This window comes from Acanthochromis polyacanthus, chromosome 1, assembly GCF_021347895.1.
Source record: "Acanthochromis polyacanthus isolate Apoly-LR-REF ecotype Palm Island chromosome 1, KAUST_Apoly_ChrSc, whole genome shotgun sequence".
NCBI lineage: Eukaryota > Metazoa > Chordata > Actinopteri > Pomacentridae > Acanthochromis > Acanthochromis polyacanthus.
The window spans coordinates 56,404,954-56,425,778 of NC_067113.1; the positions used below are offsets into that span (position 1 = coordinate 56,404,954).

General features: G+C 40.3%; 1 protein-coding gene across 2 annotated transcripts in view; it reads left to right on the plus strand.

Moving 5' to 3' along the window:
- The window catches only part of gramd4a (GRAM domain containing 4a), a 59,768-nt gene that overhangs the window by 1,671 nt on the left and 37,272 nt on the right, over positions 1-20,825 (plus strand). Inside the window, exons 2-3 of one of the 2 annotated variants that reach the window (XM_022193887.2) lie at positions 10,628-10,841; positions 16,868-16,988. In XM_022193887.2, coding sequence (XP_022049579.1) covers positions 10,628-10,841; positions 16,868-16,988 — 335 coding nt within the window. Of the gene's footprint in view, positions 1-10,627; positions 10,842-16,238; positions 16,643-16,867; positions 16,989-20,825 lie in introns of those variants that run through there. The other variant, XM_051946316.1, reaches the window with a different exon arrangement.

A 20,825-nucleotide genomic window follows, 5' to 3' on the forward strand; every position in this document is an offset into this window, starting at 1 on the left:
AACTTTAAGTGCATCAAGACTATGAAATCAAGTTCATTTTATGCTAAAATAAACTTGCCTTAAACCTCCACAAGTGTACTTGGAAGACTTGAAAAGCCCAAATAATGGCAGCTAATTGTGCTCGAAACTCACGTTTTTTGTGACTTTTATGCTAAAATAAGCTTGCAGGAATCAAACATTAGCTTAAACCTTCTTCAGTGTACCTGGACAACTTGAAAAGCCTAAATGATGAGAGGTAATTTTTCGTTAAATCTTTCATTTCAAGTGAATTTTATGCTACCATGTAATTAGATTCATCAAACATTAGCCTAAACCTCGTTGAGTGTCCCTGAACCATCTGAAAAGCCAAGTACTGACGGCTAATTTTGTTTAAAACTAAGACTTTAAGTGAATGTTGAACTAAAATATACATACAGGCATTAAACATTAGCCTAAACCTTAAGTTTATCTGAATGACGTGAAAAGAGTGAAAAATGACAGCTAAGTTTGTTTTTGTTTTTTTAGTAAATTTTCTGCTAAAATTTACTCACAGACAGTAAACCATAGCTTAAACCTCTTTTGGTGTACCTGAATGATTTGTATAGCCTGAATAATGACAGCTAATTTTGTTTCAAACTAAGATTTCAAGTGAATTTCACACTAAAATACGCTTGCAGGCCTGAATCGTAAGCTTAAACCTTGTTAAGTGTTCCTGGATGACTTGGAAAGCACTAACATTTCTGTTTACTGCTCAAAAACATGCAATCAAAGCTAGATTAAATCCCCATTCATGTCAGTGAGGAGAAGATTTACTATCTCCTGGAAGTACCTTGTTGAGCTGGCACAAAGGTCACATGTGATTACTCTGTGATCTGAACTACTGTTTTATGAGCCAGAGGCCAGACTGCCCAGTATTGATTGTTAATACCCGTGTTTATATAACTACATGGCGGAATAATAGCAGCAGATCAGGACTGATGCTGTCTGCTGTTGCATCACTTTCTGACAGCATGTGAGCAGTTCTGTAGGAATCTGCTTACTTCTTAATATCCGTTCCAAAACAAGAATGTCCCTGGTTATGAATCGCTCATTTTTGTTGCCGGTTAGTGGTGTTTATAACCACTTAAATGACTGTCACAAGGTGCACATGACTCTGTCACAAACACAAACTGGCATTTAGAAGAGAGCCCGGATGTGATGTTAGGTTTAAAAAAACGCACGCCATGACTGACTTTTATTCTTCTTCAGCCAAATGCACATTGCCCACAGGGTTGCATTAGTGTGTCAGATAAAAGCTTGTGTATTCTTCCTGTTCCTACCATTATTCTTGTGTCAGGATTTGTTTACTGGGACTGTACTGCTTGTATACATGCGTCTTAGTGCCTGAGACTCTTGTTTAGCCTCCAACTACAAACAAAGCGGAGCAGTTCTAATTAAAGTTCATGATATTTGTACTCTCTTCTTCTTTTCCTGCTCCGTCCCCAGGGTTGACATCAAATAGAAAGAATAGGCTTGATGGAAAAAAAAAAAATCACAACTGTGCACGAAGCTAGAGGCTGTGTGTGTTTGGGGAGATGATGCAATAGTTGCCTATAGGCCGATTAAAACATTTTAATGTTTCTGTCCTCTTACAGTGACACCTGGCAGCAGCAGACTTAGTTTCAGTTAGTATTCAGCATGGCAGTAGCCTGATGTTTTGTTTTTTTTTTCTCTGACCATCTGTCGCCTCTCGCTTCATTAGAAATGCAGGAAAGTGAGCTAAACAAAAGTTGCAGCTACACACATGAACCTTCTGGCTAATGCCTGCAGATGAGGCATCGAAAGGTCATCCCACTCCCCCTCTCGGCCCCTCTTAGTGTCTTGTGAAACTTGTAGAAGTTGAGAATAGCTCCACAGGTGACCGTTTTGCTGTATCCAGCCTGGTCTTTTCACAGAAACTAAGCAGCGTGGATGATAATGACGACAGGATGTTCCTCTGTGGGTTTATGTGGCACGGTTGGAGTGAGAGCACCTGTAAAAGGAAACTAGTTTTGCATCACTCTCAAAGGCAGAAACACTACACTGTGGCATTTAATTCTAACAAGCGGTTATTATCCAAGCTGACTGACTAATGTCCCAGAAAATACACTTTCACAGACGGCGGCCTACTTGTGTGAGCGCTGAAGCTTTTCGTTTTCAGTACGGCGCTGTTCGAGTGCCTCCACTGCCCTCCTTCTCTTTCATTCACGGTTAATGGACAGTACCGATATAGGATGAGCTACTCACGTGTCATGTGGCTATGGTATGTCGGTATCCTCTTATAGATGTAAATAGCCAAGAGTGCTAGTGGAGGTTTAGGCCTCCACAGCCCTGAAAAGCTGAGAACATTTAGGTTTGTCAGATAGGTACTCAGGTGAAAGTATAGCCATTCTCTGTTACCAAAATGTAAAGTATGTAAAGACTGTGAAAAGACTCATAATCAAGTATGTTTTTGGTTACTAACAAGGATGTGTACTTGACAATCTAAAATCTGTGGTGAATTCAATGCAATTATTTATTAATCAAAAGGAATACTGCAGTGCTGTTTTTGTTTTGTTATTCTGACACTGGGCTTTTTTAAATTATTATTTCTTAAAGTTCTAATCTTTAAGATTTAAGCCCTTGCTGTTTTGTTGACAACCCTAGTTGCCACGGTAACTGCCAGTGGGGTGTACCAACACAGCAAACACCTCCTGAGTGACAAACACAACAGAGGAGCACCAGTGTTTCTGTTTATAGAGCAACTACAGACACATTGTTTTAATAAATGGGTCGGTGAAGAATATTTGCAGTTGCAGTCAGCTTTCATGCTGCAAGTAGCTTCCACACAACAGCAAGAGTTGCACACCTAAATGACATTTCCGTGGGTCTGCTCTGCAATATGTAAAAACAGGTCTTGGCAGAGAAATATTGCTTGTTTTGTGGAGGCGTTTTCTGATAAACATTGTGTTTGCTGTGGTTTGCACTCACTACATAAGTCACCGTATGTTTTCTCCAGCTGTACATTTAAACATGAAGCAGCTACACGAGAATGCTCTGTTTGCGTTAGCTGTAGCTTAATACGTTTTGTTTACAGAAAAATGTTCAGTAAAGAATGTTGCTGTGTTACATAAATTCAGTTTGAATCGATGTAGCTCAGCATTAAAAATTTAAAAAGAATATGCGAAATTGGTATCTCTGTATGTAAACACATTAAATTGCTGTTGCAAAAAAAGCCCGTGCTACAAATACTTTCCGATGGGTTTGAGGTCAGAGAAATACAAAGTTTTGTTCATTTTTATTTACTTGGACCTCAAACGTTTTGACCAGCAGTTAACATTTTATATAAATGCTCCTTTTAATGCTGTTTTTTGTCTTTAGATGTTCATTTTAAATTGAAAAACTTTGCATTTAAGAAGCATCACGTCTCTGGAAATTTTACTCATGCATTCCTTTAGGATAAAGTGATTACCCGTAGTATAGTTGCTAAAATATTTCTTTGTCAGTCAGCTAATTATTTGCAGTAATTGCAAGAAAAATGCATTTTTATGTAGGCCAGAGGTATTAGACGGCCTTTCATATTCTTATTTCAGTGAATGACTGTGATTGGCTGTTGTAGAGAGTGTGACCTGTGTGACCAGGAGTAACCTCCAGCTACTATGGGTTATTAGCAAAAGATTACTCAGGGTAACACACACACACACACACACGGTATATTAAGCTTGTACAGGGGATACACACCGGGCTTGTAAAGCTACTCAGCCCTGACTAATATATGCAGTAATAAACAAACACTACCAGCCTGTGTGATACTACATTGTCATATTGTTTTATGTGCACGTGTGCATGTCTTTGTTGTTGTGTTTTATGACTGCACCAGCCTCTTCCCTAGCTGGTGTGTTTGCAGTTATAATGAAGGTGGATGGAGGTTTCTTTGTGTTTGTACAGAGCAAAGCAGATGACTCACGAGGGCTGTTTGTGCGTCTCCCCACAGTAACATTCACACTGATCAGACCTTGAGCTGAAGCCCTCTCCTCTTCCTCCTCCTGCTCTTCCTCCTCCTCTTTTCATCCTCTTATTTAAAATGTGGTGGTTGAAGCTGCCTCTCGACCAGAAAAAGAAGTCTTTACAAAAGAAAATAAATAAATGCCAAGTAGCCTGAAGAACACCGCAGTGAAAGGAGGCAAAGGATACAATGTTTGTCCCAGAATTAGTCTATTAGGGAGGAAGCACACCCACGCTTTTTATATTATCAGATAATACAGTATATAACTTGCTCCAGTGCAAATCTTTTAATTGCAAATTAGGAGATGATAAATGAACAACTTAAAGTCTGTTTAACACGGTTAGAAATATGTGATTTGACTATATTATGCAACTAAAAGCTGTTATTAATCTTTCAAAAATAAGCAGAAGTCTTTTCTCTGAAACACTGGGAGTGTGAAAGCTGAAGGCGCTGATTGACAGCTGTCACACTAGCCCACATGAACCGTCCTAATTATAAAAAAGGACCAGAGTTAAGTTTAAAAGAACCAAACTGAATGTCTTTGTCACTTTGTGGCCGTGGATTAACTTACCAACTGCAATAAACTAAGCACCCAAGGCAACTTAAAACTCTGTGTTGGTCATGCACTCACCCACAACAGCAGATGATCCATACATCCCAGTTATCCCTAACTAAAATTTTATAAAGCTGCCCAGTGTAAAAAGGTCATTGCAGAAGCAGGTATTAGTGGTGATCCTCAGTGTGTCTCTTCATGAAATCAATCGACTTCTTTCCATCTCATTGTTCTCAGGAAATTAAACCGAAGACACTGAGTTGCTCTGCAAATTCTGGCATCCAGTGAAGATGCACTTTCATAGCTAGCAAACTGCAAGCTCTAGCAATAGGTGTACTCTTGATTAAGCAGGACAACCACTGATGCTGATGTACTGTAGTTTGAATAACAATATCATGTTAGGATCGTGCAAATTCATACTCCAGTGTGTCATCGAGTTGTGATTTCTGACCCACCCAAAGAATTCTGTATGAAGTCTGTGTAGGTTCTCATTCAGCCAAGTCATGGTTATCCAAAGTAGTTTAAATCAATCCACTGGAATTTAAGAAAGTTCCTTGAAGATGTTTCACCTCTCATCCAAGAGGCTTCTTCAGTTCATCAGAACTTTCTTAAAGTCCAGTGGATTGATTTAAACTACTTTGGATAATTCTGTATGAAAAAGAAGGAAGCGTTTAACTGTCCAACTCCACATTTTAGCTCTTAGCCTTAACGTATGTTTTTAGCAACCATTTTCTGACACGTATAATGTGTTTTGAAACTAATCTCTGAAAGTCTTTTGCACAGACTTTAACAATACAGCTCTACTGACTCACGTTTGCTTGACCTTGTGAGCTGCCTGCAGACTGTCTTCGTGTCTCATCAGAATGAGCCCTTTTCAATCTTCATACAATGTCTATCTTCACTTGGAACAAGTATTTAGCATCAGAGCTAAAGAATTATCATTTATGTTCTTCCAAAAGCTAGAACAGATAGACTTACTTATTGCAGTTAACTTGAATGCACCAGGTTTGGCTAAATATGTGTGGAGGTGTTCATTAGTCAAAGAATTCATCAGTAATAAACAAGTATGATGTACTTATCCGCAATGAAATAAGATTTCACACATTTTCAATAGCAAAAAAACAGAAATCAGTATGTTGTAATTAGGAATGGGAATTTCGACTAATTTCCGAACCGACGAGTCGCTAATTTTATTGGCGACTAGTCGGTTCGGAAAACTTGCAATTTAACCCTTTAAGCGCCAAAGTCGCAATATTGCGACAAGCAACATTGCCGAACATAACAAGCCATAGCTTCAAATTTACTGCCTCGTGTGCCTCATGTACTGTACACCAGGAGATGACGGACATCTGGAACTTCAATCTGAGCATCAGTTGTGGGCGTGTTTTCATTCAAAGTTTTGGAGTTTACAGAGTTTGAAAACCGAGGAGACGAGACTCGCCGTCGGAGCGTATCAGAGCGCAAGACGGCACATTTTAGAGTGAGACACACTAGCGTTTAACCGACTAGTAAAATACTAAACGTCTAATAAATGAGTAGGCGGTTAAACGATTAAACGACTAGTCCCTCACATCCCTAGTTGTAATCAGTACTGATATTGTGTTTGGCTGCCACAAATATGTCAGTACATGAGAACCGACAGAAGAGCTTGGAAACAGGTAGTGCGCTCTTGAATAGGAGTTGTTGGCACATATTTACAGACTGACTAGTGTGTGTTTGAACATGATGTTTTAATGCAAATCCGATTGGAAAAATGTTCATTTCTAGGGGTTGTTTAATGTGCAGCTAATCCTTTCATCAGTCACCGCTGTTATGGTTAGATTTTCTGCTAGCTAACCAAAGATTGTGTGAGCTGACCAGAGACTGACTGAGCTGTTGCTTCGAGCATGCAGCGAGTGGATTCAGGTGGTTACTGTGAGAACGGATTTCATAGTGACCGGTGTCTTGACAAGTGGAGCGAAGTGTTTATTAGCCTGCCACTCACCACGTTTCCACTCGGCCCTCAGGGAGGAAATGTAAACCCTCCTGTCGCGTCTGTAATTTCCACTTACATGTTGGATTGTGTGTAAATGTAATATTTGTTCATAAAATATCAGTTTACACACTAAAACCTTCCACAGACAGTCTGCTTGCCTCTGGGTGCATTTCAGTTCCCCTGGCTACACCACTTTCCCTGATTGCACCTCTTCGCTGTGTCTCCTGACAGAAAACACAAGGAGAGATGTATTGACTTGTCTTTGAAAAAAGCTAAATCCAAGCTTAACCTTCTGAACCAACCTTTTCTAGGTCGTATTTGCTCCTGTCACAGTTTTACTCACAGTGGGCTTGTTTTGTACTGCAACGCAAAGCCTTGCTTGTCCATGAAAACGGCGTTATCGTGGCTAGAAATCCAGACTCTAAAATGATGTTTGTGCAGTATGTCAAAGTTCTCATTACATTAAAAAACACTGAATCACATGTATGACATTTTTTCCAAGTGCCAGAGGTGTTACCGATGCTTGAAAAGAAATGGTGACTCAATACTACAAATATTTTCCTACTTCCATTTTGAAATTGTTTCCATATTTGCCTTCAAAACGTTTCATATAAGCACAGCCTGCAATTCAGAAAAAACTTCTTGAATTTTTGTTATGTGACCATTGACTTCTGCTTAGTGACTCGAGGCTTTACAGTTGCAGTGAGTATTGCAGGATTTTGTGGGAGTTTTTTTTTTTCTTATAGAATTTTGTTAGAGCAAATGATTTATTTATTTTTTTCAAACAGACATGTAGAAGAAAGTGATTTTGATAAAATATCATAATTTTAAGCTCAGATCTTAAGTTTCCCAGCTGAAAAACCACATCACAGATTAGTAGTTAAAGCGTCTCTGGAAAATTTTTTCAAAATGCAATTATTACTCTGCCATGGAGGCGGAATTATGTGACGATTGGTGTTGGTTTGTCTGTCTGTTAGCAACATTACTCAAAAACAGACAAACATGTTTGGATGGAATTTTTAGAAAGCGTCAGAAATGACATAAGGATCAATCAATTTGGGCAATGATGCGGCTTCTAGTCTCCATCAACAAATTTTTCAAGATTTCAGCCATCGGAAATGGTATGACTAAGCAGCCATGGTGGAATATTGCGCTCTCTGAGTGCTTTTCTAGTTCTCTCTGTTTTTATAGCTTCTGATATTGAAAAATAGTGTTATTTTTGGTGATTTTGTAAGGATAGCATGCTTTTGAAGCCAGCTGGCCTGTTGTGGCATTCAGAGGGTTAATCGACACTTCATGTGCGATGCTTACCAGTGATTATTCTGCACTTTCATGTAGCTTTACTTTGCTGTTTGGATTTCCCAGTTTTAATGTCTGTGGCTCAATCTATTGTGTGTCCAACCAGTCTTGTTTATCGCGGCGCAGAGAATTCACTTAGTGTAGTAAATTGGAGTGAGGAATGCCCGTCATGATGGCAGACTTGATCAGTTTCTGGGTTCTGTGAGGATCAAGTAATGAGGACTGAACAAATTAAGGAGCCTGTATTTAATTGAAAAGAAAGTGGTTGAGCTGATGGCTTTGTTGTCCTTCATTCATTCAGCCTGAACATACAACTGAATGTGTAGTCATTGAGAAAAGCAGGTGGTAGGGGAAGATATTTCAGCTGCCTGGTTGCTGCACCTCTGAGTTCAGAGATGAGTTTGACAACAAGTCCATCAGCGCATCATTTAACCAGTCATTCACAAAAAAAAATACAGTCCAACAGTGGTGTCAGTCAGATAAACATTATGTCATCTTGTTATGTGACAGTAAAGCAGATGAAGTAATCTCAAGAGTATTACATCACGAAGAACTACTTTTAATCCTTGAGCCAACTGCATGTCACGGCAGTAAAATCAAACAAAACGCAGCCAGATTTACGTCACATTTTTGACTGCTCAGCTGCCAGTACAAATGATTGATGGTTGTAACTTATTTTTCTTTCTTTTTGGTCCAATCAGGATCGACCCTAATGTGCAGCAGTAAGATCTTACTGCCGTTTTATTTATTCAGCAGTGCTCATTCTAAAAATGAAAGACTTGTGGTGGTTCGAATAGGGGATGTGATGCCCTCCAAAAAGTGTAATAACAGCAGAATGAAATGTGAGGATTTTGCTGCTTAAGCCATTTGAATTTGACATCAAAACGCTACAATGTCACACAAGTAGACACTCCCTTTTAGATTTTTATTCACACGGATTTTGTCATTTTATACAAAGAGTCGTTTGAACATTGCGATTCCCTAACACGCTTTTCTAGGGCACTGTATTGTATGTGTGCAGAAGTAGCCCAGAGCAGACTGAAATATCTTTGCAAGTAACAGTTCAGCAGCTGCTGTGGTTTAAAACCGCCTTCTATTTGGATAGTTGTCATGATTTGTAGCACACAATTGTGCTGTAAATGGATGTTTCTTTGTTTAGTTACCGTCATGGGATAAAGCTTGCTGCAGTGATTGTGTGTATGATGACTCAAGCAGCCCGACTGTTCTATTTATTATCATTATATCTCTGCCCTCGACACCAAAATACAACCATTAAGCTTTTCACAACCACCTACGACCAGTGCCGCCGTACCAGCTGCAAATATTAAATCAATGAAAGAGGTCTGCAAATACGCTGCTGTCAACTGTTTTCCAGAGGAGTTCAAGTTAATGTGGCTGTCCCATGTTCCGGTGTAGGCCAAAGGGTAGAGCAAAAACCAAACTCTGATGAGATTAGAATTTCAGTATAATTTATGGTTAGAGGTTGGCTTGTGTTTTATGTCACACATGACCTGGTGTAGAGAATAGGACCCTAACTTGGATATGTGATGTTTGGTGTCATCAGTTTTCACATTGTTGATGTTGAACTTTCTGAAGGGAATTTATTGAAAATGATTCAAAACAGGTGGAGGCAAAAAAGGATACATCTCAAGCAGCATGGAATGATTTTTTTTTATTCTTTTTTTTTTTTTTTTTGTTGCTCCAAATAATTCTGTGGATATTCAAGGCAGATTGTGAGTTTTGTTGTTGGTTATTTTATGTTTCAACATGTTTAGGACTCGAAACAACATTTTTTTCCTATAATCAAGAAATTATGATATTATTTCTTCTTTTAATTGATTTTTGTTTTGTTGTTTGTTTCCATTTCCTCCATAAACCCCAAAGATATTCAAATATTATAATGTCCAGACTAGGAATAACAGCTAAACTTCACATTCTGAGAACTGGAAACTTGAAATATTTTGCATTTTTGCTTGAAAGTTGACTTGTCATTAATTCGTCATCCAATTTTCTTTCCATTCAATTTTCAGTGAATGCAATATTTATTGTTAGAATAACCTAAAGTGGAGTTAGACCACAAACTAACAGCACAAGACCTGCTGTCCACATATGTAGAAATGCTTTTGTTTTTTGTTTTTTTGTTTTCTAAAAGGGCATATTTTTAATACTATTACTACTTCTACTACTACTGCAAATAATAATAATGTAAATCTGGTAGGAAATATATATAATATAAATGTAATAAACATAATAATTAGATATTATCCAGTTATTATATTTATTGCTTCCTCCTTGTCCCAAGTAAGTAGAAAAAAAAAACTAAAATGCAAACCAAACCAAAGCTCAGGTCTTAGGAGGATACTCTACATTTCTTTGGCGTTGACATTTTTTTTAAAGATAATGTTCTGGCCATTTTTGCCTTTATTCTAATGTAGGGAAAGACATTTGGGGGTAAAACATGCTCTACAGCTCCAACAGGCGGAGAATTCAACTGAGAACTCATTGCTGATGGCTTTTGTGTCCATGTGGTATTCATCATAAACACTCGACTACTGGATCACCATGGAATTTAATGACTTACTAGCAAATCAAAGGAATCATTCATGCATAGTATATCTAACGTATAAATCAAGTGCTCACATAATTGAGTGAATTATGGTAACATAGAAACAAACAGTTTTCTCATGAGGTCACAGAAAGATGAAATTACTGGGAAAACAGTGGCGAGAAAATCCACGTTTGAATGACTCTTCGCTGGAAGCAGTTTTCCACACAGCCACTAAAGTAACCCCTGTCTTTTTATTTTTGTGTACCACAGGGTTGCCGTCCGCCATGTTAAGGTAAAGCCCAGGTGCGCGGTGTTGACCATGCTAAAGCGCCTGGACAAGATCCGCTTCCGAGGCCCCAGGACGAGAGACGACTTCCCGGACCTGGCCGAGTCGCCACCTGCCTCCGACAACGAATGTAGCGACGACATGCAGCTGAAGCCCAGATCAGCTCTGCGGGACACAGACGACGTCCTGCGAGACCCTGTGAGTGCTCAAGGGCAAGGGTATATATGTGTGGAGTTGGGCTGGGTTTTTACCTGACCCGGTGTTTGTTTTAGTTCCTCCTCTGTTTTGCAGTTTCTTTGTGCTTTTCATCCTTTCTGAGTAAAGACTTGTTTCATTCCTGTCCTATGTCAGCCTTGACTGGGTGGACACAAATGGAGGATTTTTGTTGGTGTGCTCATGAATTATTCCGTCTGAAAAAGACACTCTCAACTCATTGCTTCAAAACAAAAAAACAGAGGGAGGGGAACATGCATTAGCCACTGTTTCACCTCTCTCATGTTGTTTAAACATCCCTTGCTTGCTTATTGAGTGCTAGGGTAGATGCAACACCCTGCTTCTTTTTTAAGCCCGCTGCTTTCCTGCTTATACCCCGAAGAGGAAGAGACGAAGGGAGGGCTTGTCACGATAAAGAAATATGGCACAGATGACAGCGTTAAAGGTTTTCCATCGGAAGACATGACTTAGAGATGGCAATCAGCGCCAGACAAGAGCGGAAATAGTGAGAGCAGTGTTGAGATGAACAGATATTGGACAGCAGGAAGGGAATGAAAAATGGAGGGAGTGAAAAGATTAAAACAGGGAAAGTGATGAAAGAGGCAAGAGGACAAGAATTTAGCCTCAGAAGATTGGACTCCAAGATGTCTAGAGGGGAAGATGTGGAGGAGAAGGAAATTGTGAGAGAGATTTTCAAGCCCCTTGATAAAAATAAAAACGGATCACGTTTACTGATATTTTGTTTCCTCCCACGCTCAATGCTGTTCACATTTCATGAACGTGCGCTTATCTCTTGTCCTTGCTGGTATCAAAAACACCAGGATTGTCGTCATCATCTTGCACACGCTTTGATAGCACAATACCCAAATTAAATACAGCGGATTAGTCACTTGATGGTATCATTTCCTGAATGAAGGCCCAAGGGATCTCTGTCCTCCTTTTATTATTTCCTCTGTGTTTCTGCTTCAACAGATCGTTGATGGAACTGTTGCACAGCAGTCTGTTTGTGTAGTTCTGTGGGTTTTCCTGCGTCCCACTGACAAACTGCTCGAAGCCTGGTGGAGGTAAACGAGCAATTTCCAGTCAGTGATCTAGCTGACAGCACTTTTAGCGTACTCTCTAGGCACGCGCCAGTATTTGCATGCGCGGTGTTTTCATGTGTGCACCTGTGAGCCGATGTTTGGCTGTGTGAGAGCCAGCGCACTGGGAAGGCATCACCCACATCACAGCACTGATGAGTCATACTCCACAGCCCCAAAATAGACCAGGCTAGCTCTTATTCCTGCTGGGAAACGCACACACACACGAGGCTTGCACTTTCCCATAAAACATGCCATTCCATTCTATAGCTAAAAGCCGCCGCTGCTTTTTGGGAATCTCGTCTTCCTCATTTGTTCAGAAGAGGACAGAGTGTGCCCTTGGGCTGTAGAATACATGCGCTGATACGTTTTTGACAAACTAACCTGTGTCATCCATATTAAATAAGGGGAATGTCATTGGGCAGATGGTGTTCAGTCATTGCACAGACGACTGCATATGACCTCACTGGACTCTTCTTACTTTGCCGACTAGATCAAGCGGCGTCCTCCCTGCGTTTATCATCCCGTGTTACTGAAACCGTTGTCTGTAGTACTCATGAGGTACATTTTAAAATGGCAAGTTGGTATAGTTCAAGACAATGTCCAAAGTACCCATAACACTGCTGTCCAAATATGATAATGTATTTCCTTTAATTACCTTTAAATATTAGTTTTCTCTCTCTAATGTATTTCCTTTAAATATTAGTTTTCTCTCTGTTTAACCATATGAATCCTTAACAGCTTTTGTCCGTTTTTGCTCCCGGCACATTTATACTCAGTGTGGGCTAATTTTTTTACTACAATATGAAGTCCTGCACATCTAAGGCAACAGAAGAGCCATGGCTAGCAAAAATGTCTTTTGTGCAGCATGACAATGTTTTAATGCCATAACTCCTAGATAAGGAAAAAAAGAAGTTTGATTTCTTGATGATGAATAGCAAAAACTGCAATTAACATGTATAATATTTTCCAAGTCCCCACAAGTATTGCCAATACTGAAAAAACTTTGACTCTATATACTATAGATATTTTACTTACATTTTTAATATGTTTACATAGTAGTCTCTATTAAGTCTGTGTCAGCTCAGATTCTAATGATTCTCAGTTTTTACAGTTTTTGATAAATAATGTAGTTTTTGCAATTTCTTTCAACGATGGCATGTTCAGACATGCTGGTGGGTTGTTGTTGTTCGGAGGGTTAAATAAATTAATCATAATATTCCAGCTGTGTATACCAGGTATTCAAAATGATAAATCAACCAACTACTAGTTTTTCAAGAGCTCTTCAACCTTCAATTCATGCTCTCACTAGTCCTGAATATTTGAACCTGTAATCATCCCCTTACGATTTAAGTCAAGTCTCTTATCTCTCTGTTTCATAGGAAGGACTAAAGATCAGTTTAGTAATGGCAGAAAAATCCCACAACGCCACTGTAATCGGTTTGGATTATAGTCTACATTGTAATCTTTGTCTTTGAACAGTAGCCAAACTGCAGGTTGTTTGTCTGTGGTTTTGACGTATCTACTGCAGAATACCAAGGAAATAGGTTTAGGTTTGCCAGGAAGCTTCATAAAGAGCTGTAGAACCTTGCAGCTGCTGCATAAATAACTGATGGTTGTGATTTTTTTATTTTTTTTTTGCTCTGCAGTCAGATATGCTTTTCTGAGTTTAACTCTAAGCAGATTTTTTTCCCTTTTTACTTCTTTCACAGTTTAATTTCATTGCAAAGAGACTTTTTGGGTATGCAGAATTGTCCTCCTGATCCTCTGTCAGCAGCAACTCAAGTGTTTTTTTTTAATTTTTTAGATAGGTTTCAAAATGACAATGTTAACAGGAAACCAGCTTGGATAGGAGGGAGATGTACAGTTTCACTAGCAGAAAACTAAAAGTGAAAGTAGAACAGACACTACAGATAAATTACTATCTGTCTGTCAAGTTGAGCTTAACGGCATTATCTTGTTACACTGTCAGTATTTTTGCACACTAGCAGAGGATGTGCCATTTCCTTTGCTTTATTTTTGATCATGTTGTTGCATTCACAAAATACTGTCACAAATTTTACTGCCTTTTTTGCATTGTTAATGACCTCAGTCTCTTTCTTTCTTTTTTTTTTTTTTTGAAGAGCCATTATCAAACTGTACAGGAGTGCAGTGAATAATCTGCACAGTCTACTAAAATCATTGACCAAATCCATTCCCATCAAATGTAATTGTCATTAATTTTATTGCTGGCTATGTGTCAGAAATTGTAATGTTATAGCAGCATTTCACATACATTGCAAAAGACACGTATCACAAAACACATCTATGTCTGTATTGGTAGTTAGCCCATGCCTGAAACAACTTGAAGCTGATAGCTAAATCAGAGTCATTGAATAACTGGGATTCTTAATCCAAATAGACGATTGTTTTTGTATTTTTTTGTGACTGACAAGAACCATTTGTTAGTTGTTTATCAGTGTCCATGGCAGATCAACAAGCACCACCAGCAACCTGCTCTCCCAAGAATCTGCCAAACACGAAGACGCTCTCTTGTGATATTTGTTTATGAGCAGAACAAGGCTTTGAAATCACACCCTCTGCATTTCTCCTCCTACTGTGAGACTCTCAATGGATCTCATGAGAGAGTTGCAGGCCTAAAATGTACATGACAACAGAGAGGGAGTAGTATGTAAAAGGCCCAGGAGCTGCTCTCTAGGGTGAACTAGGATTTTTTTTTTCCGTGATGGTTCTGTACTAAGGCAACCGTGCAGTTCGTGACAGTGTTTTTCTAGCAGCAGCAAGAGGAGGAAATGAATGAAGAGAAAAAGGCACCAGAGGAGCTCTAGGGAGTTTGTGGATATCAGTTAATCTCCAAAACAAGAGGGGAAAAAGAGGTAGCGGTCAGTATTAAGATCTTTTCTGACTCCACACAGAATTTCCAGTTTGCGTTCATCAACCTTATGAAATAACTGGAGCAGGAAATGATTATGCTAAAGAAGAGAGTTGCAGAACTGGGCTCACAGTGTGGAAATAGTGCTGAGAGTTGTGGCTCAGTGGACAGGTCACTCTGTGGAGGGCAAAAAAAGGCTGTGTGTGAAGTTGCAGTGGATTAAATGTGGTTCTGACAGAGCTCACCCCCTGACTTATCCAGTCAGAAACAGGAAAAGTGTAAATCATGGAGACACTAAGAAATCAGAGAGTGTCTTCAATTGCAGCGTTGTCTTCCTGTCCATCGAAAAGTATCGGAATGTTCTCTGAAAATGTTTTTTGTGTTCATAGTTGGAGCTTTTCTCAGTGCTGTCAAATTTGGTTTTGGAAAATGTCATGATCTCTTACACATACATCCAGTTTTATGCAGTCAGCAGTTAATTACTGCTCCTTGCTGAAGATGCTAAACATAGATAGTGGACTTTATTCTTGCATTTTAGATTTGTAAATATGTTTGGCAGCATCATTTGGTTTATATTTTACACCAGGCAAAGATTCTTCTGCAGAACTAATGGCTAAATTACTGAAAGCTCAGAGCAGCTGTGATTGTTTGCATAGGTTTTATGATTTTGTCTTTTCTGAAAAAAGCAACATACTCTGATATAATTTCATACCATATTGATCATTTAATAAGCAACCGTTTTTAAAGCAGAGCCCAGTGAGACTCCTCAGCTCACATCAGCCACAGTCATGAAAGAGGGAGAGGGGGAACACAATAATTAATCAGCCGATAATCGTCTGGGGTGACGTCAGGACTCGACCTACTTTTGACAACCAAGAGATTCTGACTGTGTGGACGACTGCATAAAATATCATGAACGTGTGTCAATGCAGCGGCTTTGGACCAGCATGACGAAGCAGCTGGAAAAATGAAAACCCAAGAGAACTGTTCATGAACACTCGTAATGCAGCAGAACTTCGTTTCACCCCCACCGTCTGCTCCTCACACCTCCATCATGTCTTCTTCATCTTCGTCCTCTCTTTCATCCTCCTGTCTCCATTTGTTCTTTCTCTTTTCAGACCGCATCCTCTTTCCTCCGTGATGACACACTTCCAGAAGAGGCTCTCATTTGTTTTCTTTGAAGTGCTTCTTTATTCAGGGACGCACTATCCATCTCTGCATCCCTTCTCTCTCTCTCTTGTTAGACTCTGGCTCTCTCCCAGAGCACATTTTTTCAGGTCACTGTCAGTTTCGTGCTATCTCTCCCTCCTTCTCTCTCAGTCTTTTGCAGAGAGCACATCAGTGAGAGACATTGCAGTGAGTCTAGGCAGACACACACACACACACGCACACACACACAAACCATGCTGGTTGCTGTCGGGTAGAAGCTGCTGCAGCGTTGTGTGTGTGTGTGTGTGTATGGTAGGAGACTCTTAAAGGACCCTTGCTATAGTCGAGCAGCGATGCTCAACCTGCAGTGCTCATCATCCGCTGACATCTCTCTCCTCCTCTTCTCGCTCTTTCCTTTCCTCTTCCTCCATCACCAATTCACCCCTTTTTCCCCCTCACACTTTCTCCCTCGTTCCTCTCTTCTCTCACACAGTCGTCACCTCTCAATCGTTACCATTCCTTCCGTCCACCTACCAGCGTTGTGTGTCAGGGTTAAAGCCCTTAGTCAGTGCGGTTTGAGTCATCACTGTTGCTGTAGTCAGAAGGGGAGGGGGGGGTTCTCCTCTTTTTCGGCTTCCTCCTCCTATCTCGCTCCTGCTGGACTTAAACCGGGAGAGGAAACATTAGTGAGTCACCATGCTAATCTGTGTGCGTGTTAGATCATATGGGATACCCCTGCATGTGTGCTATTGTATGTATTTTGTGCCAAGTACTTGGAAATCGAATACCAAACCTGTCTTTCTCTTTTTTTTCCTGTGTTTGTGATTGCAATGATTGTGTGGATGTGTGTGCATGTACTCTTATATGCACATCTGTGTGTGTTGTATGCGTGAATGTGTGTGCGTGCACAGGCTGGCTCAGGGTCTCCCACTATGGCTGCAGCCATTCAGGACTTCCAGAGGTCGGAGTCAGATCGACTCAATGAAGTTAAAGGTCACTTGGAAATTGCCTTATTGGAGAAACATTTCCTACGTAAGTATGCACACTTTTAAAGCTAATTTATTTGGATGAGTTGCATTTATTTAGATGTGAGCCACTCTGTTTAGGAGCTCTAAAATGTCTATAAACTATTACTGACCACACTCTAATCATGTTTTGGATTTATGGCCAGACATTTGCTTGAAGTAAGTCTGCTTTTCAGTGTTAAAACCTGTTTATTTGCTGTTGTTTTCCTGTTTTGCATTCCTGCAATTGGTAGCCTTGCCTACGTCTAATTTCAGTTAAAGATCTCCTGCAGTACTTGGAATCTCTCCCTAAAAATGTGGCATTTGGCTCGTGGTTATAGATGGCAAGATTGTTTGTAGCAGTACAGCCAAGAAAGCAACACAGTGAAATTAAGTGTCTGTAAAAATGTATTGCACTGGTGACTTTATGCTGTGTAGGTATCGCCTCTTTCTTATCTGCTCTGCCTTTTCTACAGTTTCTGATTGTGGGCCAAATGTAGCAGGAAACCTCCTGTAGTTGACAAGATGGTTTGGTTATACCCAGTTGTGGCTGTAATGAAAATCTCTGCCCTAAATCTCTTGCTGACACACACTGATGTCTCATTCTTCAGAGGCACAGGAACCACACTCTTGCTTGTCTTTTTTTTTTTTAGATAGTTTAGAGACGTGTAGGCCTTGTTAATGATAAGTTGCGTTAAAGAGCCTGTCGGATAAATGTGATGTCTTGTATCTTTGACTCTACATCTAAAAATGTGTCTGTTTTTAACTGAAAGCATCTTGTGATATCACTGTGGTTTGACAGTCTGAGATGACAGTCAGGTTGTTAAAGCTCTGTGCTCTTGGTTGCTGTTTCTAACAGACTAGTGTGTTGCTTAACTCATCTTTAATCCAGGGATGTGATTTTTCCGCGAATTCGCGGAATTCCGCTTTTTATCAGGGATGGGAATTTTCCGCGGATTCCCCCCCCCCCCCCCCCCCCGGCAACAACTTTCCGCTGGAATCAGAACTTGCTGATCCCATCCCTGTTAATCCTGTATCTGTAAGCAGTTCTTTGTTCCACTGCTTGCTATGACTTTTGTTGTTGTGAATTTCAATGACATGCCTCGATTCAAGAGTTTTATCTTGTCTTATGATTAAAATTCAGGATAACTCGGCAAACTGCCCTGTGTAAAAGCAACTTACTCCAGTTTTGCAGAAGCTAGTCCTCTCCAAGTGATAAAAGGGGGGGAAAAATCTACACACAATGTTGAACGAACTTGGACAACTGTGTCATGTGATCGTTACTAATGTGATCGATAACAATGCCGGTAACGTCCTGTTTTGGTAACTGTATGTTAGCAACCCTGAAATTACACTGGAAGCATAATGGAAGCAGGCAGCTGCCGAGCTTATGTTAATCAATTTAGCACACTACAGCAGAGAGGCAGGCTGTGAGGGGGAATTATGAAGCAGCAGTGCACCCTCGATAACCCTGCAAAACACTGTATGTATTACTTTTGTTTGGTACCCTGTATATCCCTGCAGTGTATAGTGTTGAAAAGGATTTTAGTAGCTATTTTGGGGGTGGTGGGTTGGTCAGTATAAATTAGATGAACAGTATACTTGTTACACTACAGTTCAAGCTTTGTTGTCTCATTTTGAGGTTTTACAAAGCTTCTTTTCTTGGTGTTCTTCCTAAAATCATGTTTGCTCAGGGATCTAATTGTAACCACTGCTTAGGATATACACCGATAAGACAAAGAGCAGGTGATAAAGATCCCACTACAATGTCAGACTAGGACAGACTGTGCTGAATCAGCGAGGGCTACCAGCAGCATCACAGTTAGACTCTCATAGCTTAGCTGTCTGAGCAAAGAGTCAACACTTACCACAAACCTGTGTAAATGATGAAAACTGGATGTGTCTATGAGAGCCAGATTGAAAGAATTATTTGCCACATTCTATTTTTTCACAGTAAGTGCAATGAAATGTTAGATGATTTGCTAAAGAGGTTTATAAGAAGAGCAATAGTGGTGATTACAATCAAGTCTGCTCAACAGGTTTAACCCTAGTTTAAGGTAGTACACTTGTTCTGCCTTTCATCCCTCCTCAGCTGCAGGGATCCTTTCAAGAGTTCCATATTTTGTGGTTCAGAAATGCTGGATTTTTAGTTATGCTTTGCGTTATTGTCCTGTTGCAGAAGCCGAACTATTTTTAGTTTGAGTTTCTCGACTGACTGCATCACATTTGCATTCAGGACACTTGCTGACGACAGAACCAACTCTACGACAACTGAGCAAATCCCCTCCCTCCCCCTGTGAAATGGGATTGATAGCTATGAAAAAAAGAGAAATGGGCCTTGGGTTAACATAGTTTTTTTTTTTTCTTTAAAAAATGTTCTCAAGGTCAACACTGAGTTCTACTGCTTAAATCCGAGGAGTTCTGTTTGACAACATTCATCAGGATTATGACTCCTACACAGTGTAGCATCCACTAAACACTGCAACATGCTCTCATTACGTGTTCAATGTAGCTTCAGGGTGGGACTGCAGTTCTTTGCAGTACTGACAATATGGCTGTACTGCTGATTGCAGAGGTAACTGGAGGTTTGGGGAGGTGATAGATTTATCTGTGTGGATCAAAGAAAAAAAAAACAGGACTAGGGGACAAATTGTTGGGTCTGTGCAGAAGCAGAGGAGAAACTTGGAAAGCAGCCTAATTAAAAATCACAACTGGATGATGCTCACCCAGTACACGTTACCAAGCGTGTCTAACCTGGTATCAGATGAGGGGTACTGGTTGTCCTGTACTGTTGCAGCACGTTGCCAGTCCGGTGGTGTGTAATGGACTGTGAAGTGTCCGTGCCCCCACTTTCCCTTTTTGCCTATGTAAGTCTATTAGAGAGAAAGTGAGAGAAAGGCCGAGCGAGTGTGTGTGTGTGAAAGAGAATACCTCAGGCTATGTCCTCGCCTATAATGCCTGAGCTAAAAGGGCTGGATTCATTGTCACCCTGTCAGGATGCTAGTTTCTGAGCTTTCCTTTCTGTCTTTCTGTTCACCCTTTCCTTGCTTCTTCATTTTTTCCCCCTCCCATCTTCCCTTCCTTAAAAAAAAAAAAACTCCATTTCTCCATCCTGCTGCTCTTTCAGATTCTGCCCGCCATTGCCTCCTCTCCCATTTCTGGATCAACCTCAGTTCTGTTTCATTTTTTTTCCTCATTCATCCTTTCCTCTTCGTCGTCATGCTTTGGGTTGTCATTTTCCTTCATGCTTTCTCTCTGTCACATACAGCGCTGTGATCTTTTGAGATTCTTCTGCAGTCTGACAAACACATGTGCAAACACTCAAGCAGATGAAACAGCTGTGACAGAGTTAAGAGCAGAACTGTTGTCACTGTACCTAAGATGGCAGCCACTTGGCATTTTATACGGGGATAAACCTTCATATATGTTACCTTCTGCTGATTGGGAAAGGGCAGTAGTGCCTCTAGGTAATGTTGTTTCCTCGAGGATCACTTGAATTCCCACCACTTTCTCTTCTTCATCCCTCTATACTCTGTGGTTATCTCTTTCTCCCATGCCTCTCAATCTCCTTTCCCATCTCTGGCCGGAGTAATCGTTCTTGGGGGAACACTGAAGCATGACAATCCATTAGCACCTAATGGAGTTCTGAGCTCTCTTCCCTGTCCTTTTAGTTATTGTGTATTCTATTTCTACTGTTTTCCTTTTGCTCTCTCCTCTGCTGTCATGGTTCAGCAAACATCGGACTGTTGAGTATATACAGTGGGCTTCCTTGCATAGCAGCCTGCAACACAAGTGGTTGTTTGTCATGTGTTGAAAACAGACTTATAAGCTCATATATACAGTTTGTCATCAGGTAAAGCTAATG